The following is an 18,898-nucleotide window of genomic DNA, read 5'->3' as shown; positions in this document are numbered from 1 at the left end:
TCCAATCTCCTGGGATAAGCCATAATGGTGTTTGTGTACGCTCAGTCATTTCTGACTCTTTGTGGTCCTAGGGACTGTAGCCCACCTGGTTCCTCTGTCCATAGGATTTTCCAGGCAAGAATACTGGAGTAGAGTGCAATTTCCTACTCCAGGGGATCTTTCTGATCCAGGGATCGAATCTGCCTCTCTTAGTCTCCTGCATTGGCAGGAGGATTCTTTACCTCTAGTGACACCTGGGAAGCTCATAATAGCAGAATATAAAAAATAAAAAAACTATATATGTGTGTAAAGCTGAGTCACTTTGCTGTGCAGTTTTAAATCAACTATGCTTCAATAAAGAAGCAAAGTGAAGAGAAGAAAAGCTATCTTCACAATGTGTTGGAAACACTTTTCCATAAGCTCTAACAATATGAACATTTTAAAACTCAGCTTCTCTTTCATTACACATATCTTTTATCTATTTTTACTCCTCGGCTTCCTTTGGCTGTATCTAAAAATCTAGTGATTTTCAGAATCATATTTTTGACATCACAAATTCCAATTAACACCTATAATTTACCCTCTTAAAAGTTAAAGTACACAGTGGATTTTCACTGTTGAATTAAAGATAAGATTTATGTTCTAAAAAAGGACAAATGAAACATTCTTTGGGTGTGGTTTGTGACAGGAGATTAGGGTGGAACCCAGAATTATTTTGGAAATTATAGCTTGAGAAAATGTAAAAGGGTTTAAAATAGAGAATTTATAAGGAAAAAAAAGTGTTTATTTGTTTTTTTTTTCTGTTCTCAAAGAATTGCTTGGGGGCTGTCTAGATTCAAAAGACAAAGGATTCCATTACTTTTAAGTATTGCAAGAAGCTCCCAGGCCATTCTTGGCAAAAGATAGAAGAGATATTGTAGAATTTCTTACGAGGAGAGCAAGTTATAGCAGGGAATGTTGAAACTAGGGCTGACAGATTTTAGTTAATTTTAAGAGGCATATGTAGGTATTGCCACATTCTTAAGTTTCTGAATGATGTCATCTTTCCAACAAATTTCTTCAATGATGCCTTAGCAAACAAGCATTTCTATTCTAATGATGTCTGAGTAAAATGTTGAATCACTCAAAGGATACAGATAGAGAGAAAAAAAAAATGCCATGTGGGAGGGGCAGAGCTTTATAAAACCAGTCATTGCCATGTCTGAACTCTAACAACGCTCAGAAGACCGTTTCCTGTCAGGCAGAGAAGAACCAGGTATTTCAGTCATTTCTTTGTCTCTATTTATGAAATAGGGTTTTATTTTGCATACTGGCATTATTAATATAATGAAAATTAAACTGTGGGATGTTTTCAGAGGATGAGTAAAAATTTCATGGTGTTTTCTTGTTTAGTTGCTTGTTTGAGAATATTTTGGTTCAAGATTTGAATTAAATTAAGTTAGACCTAATCTTAAATCTCAGAGACCAGCACATGCCTATGTAACATTCATCAAACCAAAATGTACATTCTAGTTGTGATGTCAGTTTTACCAAACAGCTCAGAATGTGTGTATCCTTTACTAGTTAGTGTTTGGCACTGAATTTAATGAAAATAGCCAGATCAATTAAAAAGGATTATTTTAGTAACTGAAAGTAATTTATAAATTGTGTATAAATATGAGAAAGACAAAAAGAGGACTCAGTTTTCATCTTAAACAACCAGAAATTAAGCAAAAAGCTGGGTGGTTCAATTCAATACCAGAATATACTTGTTGAATTTAGTTTGCTAATTGGTCAGTTTAGTGAAAGAGAAAGAAGAGCCCAGTTAGTTGCTGGATCGACTGAAGTAATAGTTCAATAAATAATTTAATATCCCATAAACAAATAACTTCATTATGAAAAGAATCAAGTGCAGAAAAGGTTTTTAATTTTGTGGGGGCAAAACTTGGTAATTTGGAATGGGAAATTTCCTTGAAGTATTGTTTTTTCTGTGTCATTAATTTTTCTGGTCAATTTCAAAAAATTTACACTGTGTTGCTACAAAAAAATTCATCTAAAAATGCTACAGCACACTCAAATCTAACATTCGATGCCAGTGAGCAGGAGTGTGGCTATGGGTCTGAGCTCCTTGTCGCCTGTGCCAAGTTTCAGAGGCACATTAGTCAACTTGTGTTGCGGGAACCGACACAAACATCACAGAGACCAGCCCCACACGTGCTTTTCATCCGTTTGTTCCTCTAAAGATGATATTAAACGTTAGTTAGGAGTATGATATCTAGAAATTGTCGAAGTTGTGTAGCTCACTCTAGTGTTAAGAAATTCACAACAGGTGTTTCCTGTTCTGAGAGATTCTGATGTCACTCAGTGACTTCGATTTTACATGGTCTTAGGCAGACTCCCATTTAAATGCAAGGTGGACGTGTGGTAGAGTCAGAAGACACATACAAACACATTATATATATATGGAGAATCCCAGGGACAGAGGAGCCTGGTGGGCTGCCATCTAATGGGGTCGCACAGAGTCAGACACGACTGAAGCGACTTAGCAGCAGCAGCAGCAGCATATAAAATATATTCATAGATTTCTACAAATATAAACTCCTCAAACCTTATTTGAAAGGTCTGTAGGAACAGCACTAGAGCTGGGATCAGAAGCTAGTGTAGGCTTTGAAACTAGCTGTGCTATGGACGTCTTCATATTCTCATTGGTATAACTGGAATTACTAGCTTTATCAGACAAGTAATTATGCAAGTTAAATAAAACAGTGAGGCTGAAGGAATTTGGTAACTGTGATATAGACATAACACATTATTTTTTATGTTAAATGCAGTTAATTGCACCTATCTGAAAGATAAACTTTAAATGTTTTTAAAACAAGTAAATACATCTGGGGTGATTTACTTTTGTCCTTACTCATTTTTTTAATTTTTTAAAAAAATAGTCACAGTCAACTGAAATTCTAATTTGGCATTAAAAGCCCTTACTGTTAGTTTGTCTTGACACTTAAATTTTGTTAGTGTCAAAGTGACTGACTATTCAGGTCATTATAAATAATTGGGTATAGGAGGGGCCTACATTAATTAATTAATTGGTCACACTGTGCAGACCGTGGGATCTTAGTTCACTGACCAGGGATTGAGCCCATGCCCTCAGCAATGAAAGTTCAGAGTCTTAGCCCCTGCACCACTAGGGAATTCCCAGGCTTAAGTTTATTTTTCTAGCTCTGATTCTTTATTTTTTCATACACAATAGAGAAATATTTATGCTATTAATTCTCTGTTTCTGAAATGTTTTTGAGATAATTTGCAAAAAAGGATCTACTCAGGAATAATTCATTATAAAGATGATTTTAAAATGTAGAAGGAAGAGGAAACAAATTTCTGTCACCCAGGTTAATCTGATCTCAGTGATGAAGCAAGCAAAAAAAGAAACTGACTTTTAAAAACCTTAATAAACCTTATAGAAGTATCAAAAACTGGCTTCCTTGCTCTTTTTATTTCCTCTTTCTAGCATTTCTCAAACCAGTAGCTGGGTGAAACTCTTACACATAGTAATTCACCATCAGCAAGTAAAGTGTAAGTGACATTGGACAGAGCGGGTTTCTGAAGCCTGAATCCCTGCACCATTACATACAAACTCTGTGACCTTTTATAAGTTACTTAACCTCTCTAGCGGAGAAGGCAATCACACCCACTCCAGTACTCTTGCCTGGAAAATCCCATGGATGGAGGAGCCTGGTAGGCTGCAGTCCATGGGGTCGCTGAGTCGGACACGACTGAGCGACTTCACTTTCACTTTTCACTTTCATGCATTGGAGAAGGAAATGGCAACCCACTCCAGTGTTCTTGCCTGGAGAATCCCAGGGACAGGGGAGCCTGGTGGGCTGCCGTCTACGGGGTCGCACAGAGTCAGACACGACTGAAGCGACTTAGCAGCAGCAGTAGCAGTAACCTCTCTAGGCATCAGGATGTAACCTCTATGTACCTCACGCTGATCCTGTTGAATATCAAATATTAAAGGAGACAAGAAGACATGAGAGAGTTTCAGGGACAAATTTTATTGAATTTACTACTTTGTCTTGATAAAATACAATTGGGTGGTAACTCACATGAGAAATTTTGATACAAATGGCAATCACTTTCTTCACAAGAAATGTTCATGAACCAAATGTTCACATAAGACACCCATGGACTAGGGAGCCATGAGCCTGGAGACCCTGCTGAGGGAGTCCATGGCTATAGAGCGCCTCCTCCAGGGCCGCCCCCAGTGGCTCTGCAGCCACAGTCCCCAGAAGGTTTCCTGTGGAGTGATGAGTGTCAGCATTGCTTGGTATATTTATAGATTTTGGTAAGTGCAGGGTGTGTTTGAAGCCATTATGAAAACATAAGATACAATCTGTTGGCTAGAAACAGCAGGTACCCACCCACACCCAGGTGTGGCCAAGCATTTGGCTGCTTGTGAGTCTTAGGTCACGGAAATGTGTCTGTTATTTATCTTCAGATGGTGGATGGTGTGTGTGTGTGAGCTCCATATATCCAGGACCACCCCTGCAGGGGGACCTGGTGTTGATTGCCCTGCTAGGGGTGTTGGGAGGAGGGGGCCTTTCCAGCACTCCCAGTAACAAACTGCTCAGCACAGGGGAGCTTTGGAAGAAAGGCTGTGGTGTGTGAGTGAGTGGAGGGGGCCTAGGAATGGGAGATAGGGCGATGTGAAACACCCACTCTTGAAAGGTGAGTCTAGGTCACTTTTAGAAAGGAGTTTGACCATCTCCACTGGGGCCAACAAGAGTATGTGTGCAGGCGGCATGCATTTGAATATCTGTGCATTTGCCTCTAGTGTGTACGATGGTGATGGTTTAGTCACTAAGTCGTGTCCATGGACTCTTGTGACTCTGTGGACTGTAGTCTACCAGGCTCCTCTGTCCATGAGATATCCCAGGCAAGAACACTGGAGTGGGTTGCCATTTCCTTCTCCAGGGGATCTTCCCAACCTGGGCATCGAATCTGAGTTTTCTGCGTTGCAGATGGTCTCCTGCATTTCAGGTGGATTCTTTACTGACTGAGCCACCAAGGAAGGCCCCTGTGTGTGTATCTGTGTGTCTGTATGTGTGATGTGTGTTTGTAGGTACAACACTGAAGTTGAGAGTATGACCCTGGAGGTACCCACCAACCTGGCTTCAATTTCCAGTCCTGTTCCTTATAGTTGAGTGACATGGGTCACTTTTCTGATTCTCTCTGGGCAGTAGCTTTTTCCTTTGTAAGCACAAGAATAGCAGTGTCTTTCTCACAGGGCTTGTGTAAGGATTACCTGGTTAGTACAGGTAAAATGTTGAACACAGTATCTGTTGTACAGTTAAGAATTCAATCAGGGCTATTTATTGTTATTGCTGTTATTATCATTATTATGAGGTGGAGGGTCACCACGCATCATAGGACTGTTCTCTCTATCTCAGGATCAGTTGTGTAATTTGCAGGATCCAGTGCAAAAGGGAAATGCAGGCAAGACCCTTTGTATAAAATCATTAAGGAACTGCCGTGTTGTGACAGCAGCGCATTGCACCGAGAGTGGAACCTTTTGTGGCTGCACAGGTCCCCGGGTCACAATGCTGCTGACCCTGTTCAGTGAAGGGAGAACAGAGAGGGAACCCCTGCCCTGTGAAGGGTACAGCCTGTACTATGCCGCTGACATCCTCAAAATGTTGAGTCATCTCGTAGAGCTGTTGCTTTTCCTCGTTTTCCTTCCAGATTGAGACAATGGAAGAACTTAATGTGGCAAATACAATCTTTGCCCTCAATTTCTTCAAGCATCTTGCAAATACAAGCGCCAACACCCAGAATATCTTCTTCTGTCCCTGGAGCATCTCCTCCACCGTGGCCATGGTCTACCTGGGCGCCCGGGGCAATACTGCAGACCAGATAGCCCAAGTAAGTTTCTGTTTAAGTTCCCAATTGGGACTGAAGGATTCCTGAACTGAATTGCAGAACTGATCTGATTATATGCTTGTGGTATCTGGACTATAACAAAGTCAGCGGCTTGTGGAATCTTAGTTCCCCCACCAGGTATTGAATCCGTGTCCTCAGCAATCATCACAAACCATTACAGCATGTGTTACTTAGATTCAAATCTATAAAAGAGCCAAACCACAGAAACCCTCAATAGTTGATATAGCAGGAGGATTATCAGAGTTTCTTGTCCTACAATGTTAGAAATAGTTAATAGTGACCATATCTGACATCTGATAATGTTTATATTTTTCAAAGGATTTGTGTGCTTTACCTCTTATGGGTTTTAAAACAAGTGTCACTGACGTATGGGCAGTGGGACTAAAGCACCTTTCCCAGGGGTTCCTCTGGTTTCTGTCCTCTCATCTCAGGCTCCTTCCATTTATGTAAAGAATTCCTCTTAGTGGTTTTGAGAGTGCTACGAAGAGAAAAAAAAAAAAAAAAAACTGTCCCAGAGCTCGGTCTTTGCACTCTGGGGGAGGCACAGAGAGCACCATGACTTCAGAGGGCCTCAGCCAACATTCTCCACCCCGTGAGCTCATGTCAACAAAATGGGGCTGACGGGATGGCCAATCCTCAATGTCAAGGTGGTCAGGAGTGGCACAGCACTGTGGGGGATTTCTGTCAGGGCCACTGGCCTCCTTCCTTGGTGAATGGACACCAAGTCAGTCAGGGGACCGACTGGGTCTATGGAAATATGTTGAACTAGTTTGCCTATACATAGCAATCAACCTATGGGATGAATGCAGCGCTATTAAAATTCACATGATCCTTCATGTCAATGTAGGGCAAAAGCCACTACAATATTCTAAAGTAATTAGCCTTCAATTAAAATAAATTAATTAATTAAAAAAATTCACAGGATCCTGTCTTCCCTGGGTCCGAGACAAACAAGGTAATTATACCATTAAAATTCTTTCCTAGTCCCATTTATATAGACATTAGCATTGAATGCTATGAGTACAAGCTCTGGTTTCCCACACGCATGGAGGCTGCTGTCAGTCACACCAGAATGCCGCTGGCTACTGTTGAGTTTCTTGTAAGAATCACACCTGAGTGTGTGAATACAGATAGATGGATACAGTCTTCGAGGTACACGGTGACCCATTTAAGACAGGACTTGTTCGGAGTGACTCACACAGAGTGTTAGCCAATCTCACCGCAGGAGGAAAAAGGATGGGAGCTTCGCTCTCTGTGTTTGTGGGAGTTTAAACGTGAAGACTTACGACAAAGCCCCGTTGCTCAACTCCCTGATACCAGCCACATTTTGCAAAACTCCTTCCCCTTTATTTTCTTTGCCTTGAAAAAATAAATAAATAAAGGCAGTGAACTCCATTAAAAACTTTAGAAAACATCAAGGCCTTCATTTTTTTTTTTTTTTTTTTAGTTTTTGGCCATGCTATGAGGCATGTGGAATGTTAGTTCCCTGCCCAGGGCTCGAACCCATGCCCCCTGCATTGGAAGCATGGAGTCTTAACCAGTGGACCACCAGGGAAATCTTTTTAAATGTAAAGGAATCAGAACCTTTTTTTTTTTTTGAAGACAAATGCCAAACAAAGTGCTCTAGGTGCTAAAAGTAAAAACCTTGACTTTGATACTAGAGGAAAAGTAACTTATTGGTCACTCGGGGTACAACAGTTTTTCTGTGTTTGGAAGGTATTTTCTCCACATGGGACAAGGATTTTATATACAGTAGTTTTCTTGTAACTCTGCTACATGGGGAGATTCTAAAATTCAAAGGCAAATTGGCTTAATTCTCTACCAAAAAAGAGGAGACACTCTTTGGTTTGGAGGTGAAAGCCTGGACTTTGGGGACAGACCCTGCCTGTCTTTGGTTGATGGCTATGCCACTTACTAGGTGTGTAAGTGGAGACATTTAATGCTCTGAGCCTCAGCTTTCTTATTTTTTTATTTTACTTTTTAAGAACAGCTTTGCTGATTTCTAATTCACATTTCATAAATTTCACCCATTTAAAGTTTATAATTCAGTAGTTCTTAGTATATTCACAAGAATTGTGCAGCCATCACCACAATCTAATTTTGGAATATCTTCATCTCCCCTAAAAGAAACTCTGTACGGTCTATGCCTATACCTCCCTGAACCCTCCCGATCTTGGAAGCTAAACAGGGCTGGGCCTGGTTAGTACTTGGATGGGAGACATTCTGTACCCATGAACTATATTAATCTGATCATATGTAATGTGGATTGCTAACCACATATTTTGTACATTAGTTGCAGACCTCTTAAACACCATTTGATAACTCAAAAGAGTCTAGTGGTAACTGTCTTATTTTAAAAATGTGAATGGAAATATGTATCTGGCAAGATGGGTATGAAAATTACAGTTAACTGGAGAGGTACATGGTAGAACTAATTGTTTTCTTAGCTGATACATACAATGCCCCATCCAGGCATCTGAATGTTTTAGGAATTTATCCCCAGAAAACAAAATCCTATGAGGTAGGTGCTCTGATTACCATACTCACTTTACAGATGAGAAAATCAGGGCAGGAAGAGGCCACACACAGTTGGGAACAGGTGTAGCTGGTAAAGCTAGAACAGTTGTAGTGGAAAAAAGGGTAAACAGAATAAATATATACTCTCTTACAGAGCACAGACAATTTGAGATTTGCAGGAGTATTTTTACCCAGCTCTTATCTTTAGGATAAGGCCACAGACCGGCCCAGGGCAGGCTGCCTCTCTGGGCAGGGTACCTGCCCCAGCCTGGCTCAGGGTCATTTCACATGCCCCACACTTGCAAGGACTCTTGCCATGACTCAAAAGGGCTTCAGTGCTGCCCAGAGACCCTGACTTATGGGTCAACTTCCTTAAAAGGTAGGACAACCAGAGAAGCTCTTACACAAAATAGTCCATAGTCCCCCTTGTGTAGCGGCAGTCAGACCGCTTTTTTTCAGAGAGTATTAGGTAGGAACTTATAATATATGATCTGAAGAGCAGAGAAAGATCCCAGAAATCCTAACACCTCTCCTTCTAGCCTAGAAATTCACCATCTGCTGGACAAACTTGCATTCCTTCCCTTGTCAGAACCTCCTCCATCAACGCATTAACCAATAAGCTCCTCCCTGCCTGGGGCCCTATGGGGCTGGGACCCAAGAGATGCTTGAGGTGGGGGTGGGTGGGTGGTAGCAGGGCCAAGCTGAGGAGTCTACGATACTGGAGAGGGGACCTGAACACCTTCCAGGGCAAATCTTTACCTGCCAGCTTCACTGTTAGCTGGATCTGCCACTTAGAATGTAAAGAAATTCACATTGGGACTTCCTGGTGATCCAGGGGCTAAGACTCTGTGCTCCCAATGCAAGAGGGCTTGGGTTTGATCCCTGGTCGGGGAACATGTGGAAACTAAAGATCCTGCATGCCTCAGCTAAAGATGCTGCCTGCCTCAACCGGGGCAGCTAAATAAATCCATAAATGAAAATGTTTTTAAAAAGAAATTCATATTGTCTTCTGACTCCTGCCATCTGCCCCCAACATGGACAGAAGTGGGGGATTTCTTCATGTGTAAATAACATTTGTGGAAATGTTTTAGATGACCCCTGGTAATACTGAGCAACTTGTTTTTGTGCTTAAGATAGCTGTGGCTGCTAATTTTTGACAGATTAGAAGGGTATAAAGGGCTCCCCTTGTAGCTAAGTCAGTAAAGAATTTGCCTGAAATGCAGGAGACCCTGGTTCGATCCCTGGGTTGGAAAGATCCTCTGGAGAAGGAAATGGCAACCCACTCCAGTATTCTTGCCTGGAGAATCCCATGGACAGAGGAGCCTGGAAGGCTACAGTCCATGGGGTTGCAAGAGTCGGACACGACTTAGCGTCTAAACCATCACAGAAGGGTATATCATGTAAGGCCACTGAATAGAGAGAATAAAGGTCAGGAGTTAACCTTGCTACTTCTTTCAAGGCAATTTATGAGTTGAGTGATAATTTAATTAAAATGTTATAAATCATCTCATAATAAAGAAAAATATTGTCAAAATGGCCAGTATTTGAATTAGTATAAAATAACTCATGCTAATTCCTATGAAGGGAATCTCACTGACTTGTTGCCCAGATACAAAGGCAGGGAACTAGATGTAGGACCACCAAGAGGTAACTGACAGCCATTGATTTAAAAGCTAAATAATGCAGCAGAAAAATGTACCCAGTTTTCTCAAATTCCAATTGTAGGTACTTCAGTTTAACCAAGTTGGAGTCCACAAAGGCACCCCAGTGACCCCACAGAGCCTCACCAGTTGTGATTTCACGCAGCAGATCCAGAGGGACACCTATCCTGATGCTATTTTGCAGGTATCTGACTCATCTGTTCCTAGTTCTTTTGTATTTTGCTTCCAGAAACTTGTTATAAAGTCACAATATTTATGAAGAAACCTAGTACAACGTCCACCTTTTACAGTAGAAAACTAAGACTCACAGTCCTTGAGTGAATATCTTACGGTCACTCTGATAAGGAAGGGCAGAGCTGGGGTAGAATCCAGGTTTTATGACTTCCAGGTCAAGACTGTTTCTAAATTCTGTCACATCACTCTGCCATTAGTTGGGTATGTATAATGTATTCTAAAGCCAATGTAGAGACTCCTAGAATACACATGTGAATGCAGATTTCCAGAGTCAAGGGTGACAACTAATTGAATAATGGAGACGGCCAGGCTTGTTGACTTCAGGAGATGTCTCTGACCTTCACATATCCTTTATCTCCTCTCTATCTATCCAGGGCTTCCCCAATGGCTTAGTGGTAAAGAATCCGCCTGCAGTGCAGGAAACGCAGGACATGTGGGTTCAGTCCCTGGGTGGCAAGATCCCCTGGAGCAGGAAATGGCAATCCACTGCAGTCTTCTTGCTAGAAAAATCCCATAGTCAGAGGAGCCTGGTGGGATACAGTCCAAAGAGTCTCGAAGAGCTGCACATAGCCAAGTAACTGAGCATGAGCACACATCTATCCATCTATTGTCATCATTATGATCATCATCTACTATCTATCAGTATCTATCTCCCTATCTGCCAATCTATCATCATCATAATTAGCAACTGAACAATAACAATCTATCTACCTATTTATCGTCATTATCATGATCATCATCTACTATCTATCTATCATCCATTCATCTAGTCTATCTCAGATTAATAATATCTTTTCCCAGTAATTCACTTCCGTAAACACCAGCCATCCAGCTACATTATAAGAGGCTGGTATAGGTGGGCTTCTGTTGGTAAACAATTTCCACTATCACACCCCTGAGTTAGGTCATGGGGAGATACCTCTCACAGGTTCCTTCCTGGGAACGCTGATGCTCCACCTGCCTGTCACCCAGGGAATTACAGACTCAGGATAGAGAGAGGGCCTCTTCAATATGGCGATTCTGCCAGGTCTGGGTGGACAGCAGGTGGTCCATCTTCAGGGCTCTGACCTTGGCTTCACCCAGCTGTTTCTGTGACTAAGCCCTGTGTCTGTCATCATGCTTGCAAACTTCAGGTTGAGGATTGGAATTCCCTTCAATTTTATGTTTTCTAAACTCCAGATTTTCCATTCCACAGACTACCCCTTAATTATGCCATGGGACTTGTTGAAGTTAAATAAATATTTAAAGAACATTTCTAAGGTGACATTTTAATATAATAAAAATTGCTTAGTGACTTTATAGTTTAGCTAAAGTATCGAAAGAACCTGACTTTTTCTAGGATCTCAGTTCTGTCACAGTTAAATCCAATCCATAGGCAGAGCAAAATCTGAAACAAGTAAAAACTTATCTGATAAAGTTTAATGTACTACATCTATATCAACAGTATTTCCTCAGAGTTACCTTCAAAGTGACAGAAAAAAAGTATATTTTAATACAGCATTTTATTGATATCCTAGAAAAAAATACTATTGCTTCAGAAATATCTTGTTTAGGAGTCCTGAGTTATATAAAATGAATCCCTCCTTTCCTTTTAAGGCACAAGCTGCGGGGAAAATCCATTCATCCTTCCGTTCTCTCAGCAATGCCATCAACGCGTCCACGGGGGAGTATTTATTGGAAAGTGCCAATATGCTGTTTGGAGAGAAGTCTGCAAGATTCAAGGAAGTGAGTGAAACCTGCGATTTAAATGGCAGGGCCCCAAACTTGCAATGAGGTCACTTTCAAAGCTGTTTTCTCTGATTCATTCCCAGTGGGTCAGAATTCCACTCGGGCTCGCTAAGGCTCTGCGAGTCCATGGGACAAGATCCAACGCAGTTATGCTTACGCTCCCTCCGTGGGTGCTTCCTCTTTCTACTGTAAAAACCCTACGTGTAAAATCACAAGTCAGGAGGCGGACACAGCTATTCCCAGAACCGCTAACCCCACGCCCAACCCCTCCTTCTGTACTCTGTTCATAATGCACAGTAGGCAGGAGAACAAATGCAGTAGGGACTGGATTGGGGTGGGGGGGGCGGTCAAAAGAGCACATAATCAGCGCCCCAGCCACCCCGCTACCCATTCTTCAGGCTCCCCAATCTTGACAGGAAACCTGTAATTTACAATTACACCATTGCTTGTGGGGTATCCAGGAGAAGGGCATGGCAACCCATTCTAGTATTCCTGCCTGGAGAAGTCCATGAACAGACGGAGCCTGGTGGTCCACAGTCCGTGGAGTCACAGAGTCCGAGGCGACTGAGCAAGTAACACTTTCACTTGCTGGGTGGATAGTCTATGTAACCTTTGTCATTATTGTTTTCACTTTAAAGGAATACATGCAACTCTCCAAGAAATATTACTCTACAGAACCCCAGGCGGTGGACTTCCTAGAACGTGCAGAAGACACCAGAAAAAAGATTAATTCCTGGGTCAAGACCCAAACTAAAGGTAAACCCAAGGAAATAGTTTCTGCTCTTCTTTCCAGATAGAAAACTCTGATTTTTTTTTTTTTAAGTCCTTAAACTTAACTCTTAATCCCAACCTTAGTTATTTTGGCTAATGTAACTTGATACTTGTGGAGCTTAGTGGTGTTTTAAGTGAGAAAAAAAAATAACGGAGGCATCCTAATAGAAGATATATATTCAGAATTTCAATAATCTGGTTTTGGATTATTACCTTAGAATAGAATGTAAGAAGAGGCAGATCTTTTCTAACCTAGGAAATATCAGTACTGAAATAATTGTGACTTTATGTTCACTATGAACAAACGTAAAGAACAAAGGCACAGTTGTCAACTGAGTAATTGGTGTGAGAATATCAGCAATGGAAAAAGGAGAGACCATAAAATCTTAACTCTTTCTTCTATTGCACCATTCAGAGTCAGTATGTTGTCAATTTCTTTCAGTCCCTGCTTCATCTGTCATTGATCATCTAAGCTATTTCTACCTTGGTTACACATGTCCTTGGTTCTTAACTGACTCATCTAAGATGCCACTATCGGTTAGTGGTACATCTGGGGTTCCCTCTTCTTCTGAGCTTTAGTCTAATTCTGGAATTCTTCAATTTAATGCTCAAAGAGTTTGATATCTTAATGCATAAAACATATTTTCACTTATCTCCCATGTTTATTTATTTACTTTTAAATACATTTTTATTTGGCTGTGTTGGGTCGCAGTTGTGGCATGTGAAATCTAGTTCCCTCAACCAGGGATTGAATCTGGGCCCTTGGCATTGGGAGCATGGAATATTAGCCACTGGACTACTAGGGAAACCCCTACATCCTATGTTTAAAACATTATTTCAAGTCATAGTATGCTATCCTGCTTTCTTAGCTACCATAATAGAAAAAAACACTTGTATTAAGTTCTGTAGAATTGAAAAAAGTATTATTTCTCTAAAAATAGTTGACCTACTTCAGTTCTTCATTTCTAGATTTTTAAATTACTGCTTTAAAAGACTGAAACACCACTGACAAAAAGAAAGCAGAGAAAGTGAAGATTTAACAGAAATGAAAGTCAAAGCAGATTGCAAAATTAAAGAGACACATGAAAGCTTTGCTTTTTTGAGAACAGCAAGAATTTCTCTTCTTTCTAAGCATTTGTGGTGAATGGCTATAAATCAATGAGTGGAATTGCAAAAATGCCAAATAGTCATTTGGAATGATTTTTATAATAATGTGAGAAAATATTTCTTTTTTCCTTGTTATGATCAAATACTATGTGTCACAAAGTTAAATAAAGTCCCAGCAGATTTCCAAGTGAAGTGAAGTGAAGTCGCTCAGTCATGTTCAACTTTTTGTGACCCCATGGACTGTAGCCCACCAGGCTCCTTCATCCATGGAATTTTCTAAGCAAGAGTACTGACCTTTTCGCTTGAGTCTCATATCTGTCAGTAGAAATGGAAGATGGTGGAATTCTGACCGGTTCTCAAGCATTGTGACCTTGGAAAGGTTACTAATATCTCACTATAGTGTCCATTTGCATTGTTGTTCTGTTGCTAAGTCTTGTCCGACTCTGCCACCTCATGAATTGCAGGATGCCAGGCTTCCCTGTCCTTCACTATCTCCTGTAGTTTGCTCAAACTGATGTCCATTGAGCCAGTGATGCCATCTCACCATCTTATCCTCTGTTGCCACCTTCTCCTCTTGCTGTCAGTCTTTCCAGCATCAGCGTCTTTCCGAATGAGTCAACTCTTCCCATCAGGTGGCCAAAGTATTGGAGCTTCAGTTTCAGTATCAGTCCTTCCAATGAAGGGTTGATTTCCTTCTTGTGTAAAATGACACCAATAATACTTCCTTTACTAGAGTGGTTGTGAGGTTAAATAAAATAATGTGGTTGAAATACTACAGAGCAGGTATTCACTATAAATGGGCTGTTTCTTAAATTAACTTAAAAAAAAATCACACTCAGATATTATTATTTCTGGGAACTTTTTTGGGCTCAATCATTCACTCCCTTCTCTGTGTTGTCACAGTTCTCTGCATTATTCAGCTCTCTTACAGAACTAATTGCACTTTTTTTCCTAAATGATTTAGAATGTCGCTCCAGTATTCTAAGCCTCCCCAGGACAATTCTTCCTTTATTACTTAATGGAATCTGTGCTATTCCTTATGTAGGTCTATCACAACTTCCAAAATATTGTTTTTGGGTGAATCAGTAGACCCATGGGCTGTTAAGACCAGATCTAGAAGAAGCCCTAGTGACTTACTGGGGAAATGCACTATTATAGTCCTTGTTAGTGTTAGTCACTAAATTGTGTCCATCTCTTTGCGATCCCATGGACTGCAGCCCACCAGGCTCCTCTGCCCATGAAATTCTCCAGGCAAGAATACTGGAGTGGGTTGCCATTCTCTTCTCCAGGGGATCTTCACCACCCAGGAACCGAACTTGGGTCTCCCGCACTGCTGGCATATTCTTTACCATCTGAGCCACCAGGGAAGCCCATTATATTCCTTGAGTCCCTTTTTCACTCCCATCTGAATGAACTAACTTCATATAACTACAAAACTTTGAGAAAACAGTATAAAAGGAATTTAAAATTTTCTGGGACTTTTCTGGTGGTCCAGGGGTTAAGACTGCACTCTCAAAGCAAGGGATGCAGGTTCAATTCATGGTCAGGGAAATAAAATCCTGTATGCAGCACAGTGTAGCCAAAGGAAATAAATTTAAAAAAGAAACTTTAAAAAAATATTCCAAGTCTGATAGTAATTCTAAATCATAATTATATTACTTCTTTATTTTCTCTTGAAGTTTGCAAACCTGAAAAATTTGGTCTGGGTTTTACTTATGATTTAAATAAATTAAGAGAAAAATTTGAAAGTGACTATCAGCATCTCTTCAGAGTATGATAAATGTGGATGCTGAGCTTGATGGTGACTCAAAAGACTCAAGAAATCATAATGACTTTATAATTGTTAATCATAAAACCTAAACATATATCATATTTTCTGTAGGCAAAATCCCAAACTTGCTACCTGAAGGTTCTGTTGATGTAGACACCAAGATGGTCCTGGTGAATGCTGTCTACTTCAAAGGAAGGTGGAAGACTCCATTTCAGAAGAAATTAAAAGGACTTTATCCTTTCCGTGTGAACTCGGTATGAAACAATAACAACAAATTGAATTTTCTTAACATAAAGTTTAGGGCCTTTGACAAAAGAGAGAAAGAATAATTAGGGACCACTCTTTGATACCCATGCATGATTTGCTATTAATAGTTATATGTTATGCACACTGGATAGTTTATTGACTCTTTTAGTTTCCCGAATTGCACTCAGTAATTTTCTGAGAGGCCTTATGAGTAGTGGTGAAGACCATGGGCTTTATAATTACACAATTCTGGACTCACATTTAGGCTCTACTGCTGACCAGCTATGATGTTACTTCTCATTCATGCATTCCATTTTTTGATTTGTGAAACTAGTATGATAATTTCCAACCTAAAAGGTTGTTATAAAGATTCAATGAGATTTTGCAGAGTTCTTGACCCCTAGTAAGTACTGAACAAATGTTTTAGTATTATTATAACTGTCCATCTTATTACTAATGGGTACTCTCTTGAAAATAACGAAATAGATCAGAATCACTGTGAGAATATGCAAATAATAAATTTTATTTTTTAAATATATTTTGACATTTCTAAACAAATTTCAAAACAAATTTTTAATTTTTGAAAAACATATTTCTTTAGCATGAAAGCATAACCCATTCTCTTTTATGTCTGATTGTAAATCTTTTGACATCTTACTACCAACTTTCATATTTTACTTTTTAATTACTTTAGACTCAGCGCAAATCAGTAGAGATGATGTTCCTGAATGAAAAGCTAAACATTGGATACATAGCAGATCTGAAGGTCCAGATTCTAGAACTCCCATATGCTGGCGATGCCATTATGTTCCTGCTGCTCCCAGATGGAATTGCTGAATCCTCTACGGGCTTGGAGTTGGTAAGAATTCCAGCTTCCATTGTTTTAAACTTCTGGGGCTAAACTCACCTTTGCACACGTCTGCTGTTGTTGTTGCTATTTAGTCCCTAAGTCAGGCCCAACACTTTGAGACCCCCTGGACGGTAGCCCACCATGCTCCTCTGTCCATGGGGTTTCCCAGGCAAGACTACTGAAGTCGGTTACCATTTCCTTCTCCAGGGGATCTTCCCCATTCAATAATCAAACCCACGTCTCCTGCATTGGCAGGTGGATTCTTTATCACTGAGCCATCTGGGAAACCCTTGAATATACCTACACCTGAGGAAATGGTGTGCAGTTTGAATACGTGAACTGGTTTGAGAGTAACTGTGCCAGATTTCCCATTGTCATTCATAAGTCTTAAACACATGTCATACATGCTATCTTCTTGCAAAATTTTTACCAAACTATTAAGTTTTAATATCACCTACAATATCGTGAAGTCATTGGTTGTCAACATTAGAGGTTGTTGTCCTTCTCTGCTAAGCATTCATTGGTTTTTTTATGTTTTGGATTCATAGCTAGAAAGTGAAATCACCTATGACAAACTCAACAAGTGGCTCAGCAAAGACACCATGGCAGAGGATGACGTGGTGGTGTACATCCCCGAGTTCAAATTAGAAGAGCGTTATGAACTCAAGACCATTCTCACAAGCATGGGCATGGGTGATGCCTTCAGCCAGGGCCGAGCCAATTTCTCAGGCATGTCGGGAAAGAATGACCTGTTTCTGTCTGAAGTGTTCCATCAGGCTTCGGTGGAAGTGAACGAGGAGGGCACTGAGGCTGCTGCCGGCACTGGGGCCATCATGACAGGGAGAACAGGCCACGGAGGCCCGCAGTTCGTGGCAGACCATCCTTTCCTCTTCTTTATCATGCACAAGATAACCAAGAGCATCCTCTTTTGGGGCAGATTTGCCTCACCCTAAATTGAAAGTTTCTATTTCTGCACAGGAATTTGTAAAATGAGTGTAAGCCTCAGGATTTCTCCAAGTGCCAAAACTTCTCTGCATGTTTCTGTTTTTCTGAAAAACTTTTATTACACACTAACTAGAAACACAGACATAGCGTGACATCTGTGAATCATAACATTACCCCCCTATTAATCATTTGGCCTTCTAAAATGGGATGATATCTCATTTAGTTCTTTCTTACTCTCGGTTTATTTTATAGCGTTAACTTTTACTGTATTATTTATTATTTTATATACTGTTTTTTTTTTATTATGGTCGCTGTCTAGTATAGGTGATACATTTACAGAAGCCAGGTATCACTTATTTTTCTTTCTAAGGAAAAATATGTATTTGTGGGCTTCCCTGGTGGCTCAGAGGATGGAGAATCCACCTGCAATGCAGGATACCTGAGTTCGATCCCTGGGTCAGGTAGACCCCCTGGAGAAGGAAATAGCTACCCACTTCAGTGTTCTTGCCTGGAGAATTCCATTGACAGAGGAGCCTAGCAGGCTACAGTCCGTGGGGTTACAATAAGTCAAACATGACTTAGTCACTAAGCATGCATGCATAAGTATTTGTTCTTATAATGAAGGATAAGTAGGCAGCCTTCCATGACCTTTTGTAATAGAAGCCTAGAAGAAAGCATTGAACAACAGGGAAATACATATTGTGTGCATTTCTAAACAAATGTCTAGCATTATGTATCACATACATGTGGCTGTAACTTATGTAAGGTTGCAAAAATATAGAAATAAACCTATTTTCACAAACCATTTGCTTGTTTACATTCTACTAGGTCTTTAGGTTATAAGACCTGCTTATTTTGTTTCTCAGAAATCAGGCATCACAGGTCATTTGTGAGACCCAAGCAAACAGAATAAAGGAGCCAAGGGAATAACCAACTGCTTTGCAAGGGGCCCCAGTGTTGGGGGTGGGGAGGAGTTGGGTGAAAGATTGATTAGAACTGCCTTCTCACAGCAGAAAAACGTCTAGAAATTCAAAATGATAGTTTGGGTCAGAGTCCTTTGGGGACCCCTGTATTCAAATCAGAACATCAGGAATAAACACCGAGTCTAGTGGTTGCAGACATAGCATCAAGGTCATAATCACTGAGTGAGTTGACAGAGAGTTCAGA

The 18,898-nt window shown here is 40.5% G+C and overlaps 1 protein-coding gene across 1 annotated transcript; it reads left to right on the top strand.

The window, feature by feature from the left end:
* Positions 1-1,190: 1,190 nt before the first annotated feature.
* Positions 1,191-18,524, top strand: LOC102265755 (plasminogen activator inhibitor 2-like). Its single transcript, XM_070361521.1, has 8 exons — positions 1,191-1,234; positions 5,704-5,883; positions 10,144-10,263; positions 11,910-12,038; positions 12,680-12,797; positions 15,802-15,944; positions 16,631-16,795; positions 17,335-18,524. The coding sequence occupies exons 2-8, from the start codon at positions 5,713-5,715 to the stop codon at positions 17,737-17,739; spliced, it is 1,251 nt and encodes a 416-aa protein (XP_070217622.1). The 5' UTR covers positions 1,191-1,234; positions 5,704-5,712; the 3' UTR covers positions 17,740-18,524.
* The last annotated feature ends 374 nt before the right edge of the window (positions 18,525-18,898 follow it).

This window comes from Bos mutus, chromosome 24 (assembly GCF_027580195.1).
Source record: "Bos mutus isolate GX-2022 chromosome 24, NWIPB_WYAK_1.1, whole genome shotgun sequence".
In the NCBI taxonomy this organism is placed as follows: domain Eukaryota; kingdom Metazoa; phylum Chordata; class Mammalia; order Artiodactyla; family Bovidae; genus Bos; species Bos mutus.
Note: the sequence above shows the minus strand (reverse complement) of the source record. Positions and strands in the feature narration are given on the sequence as shown.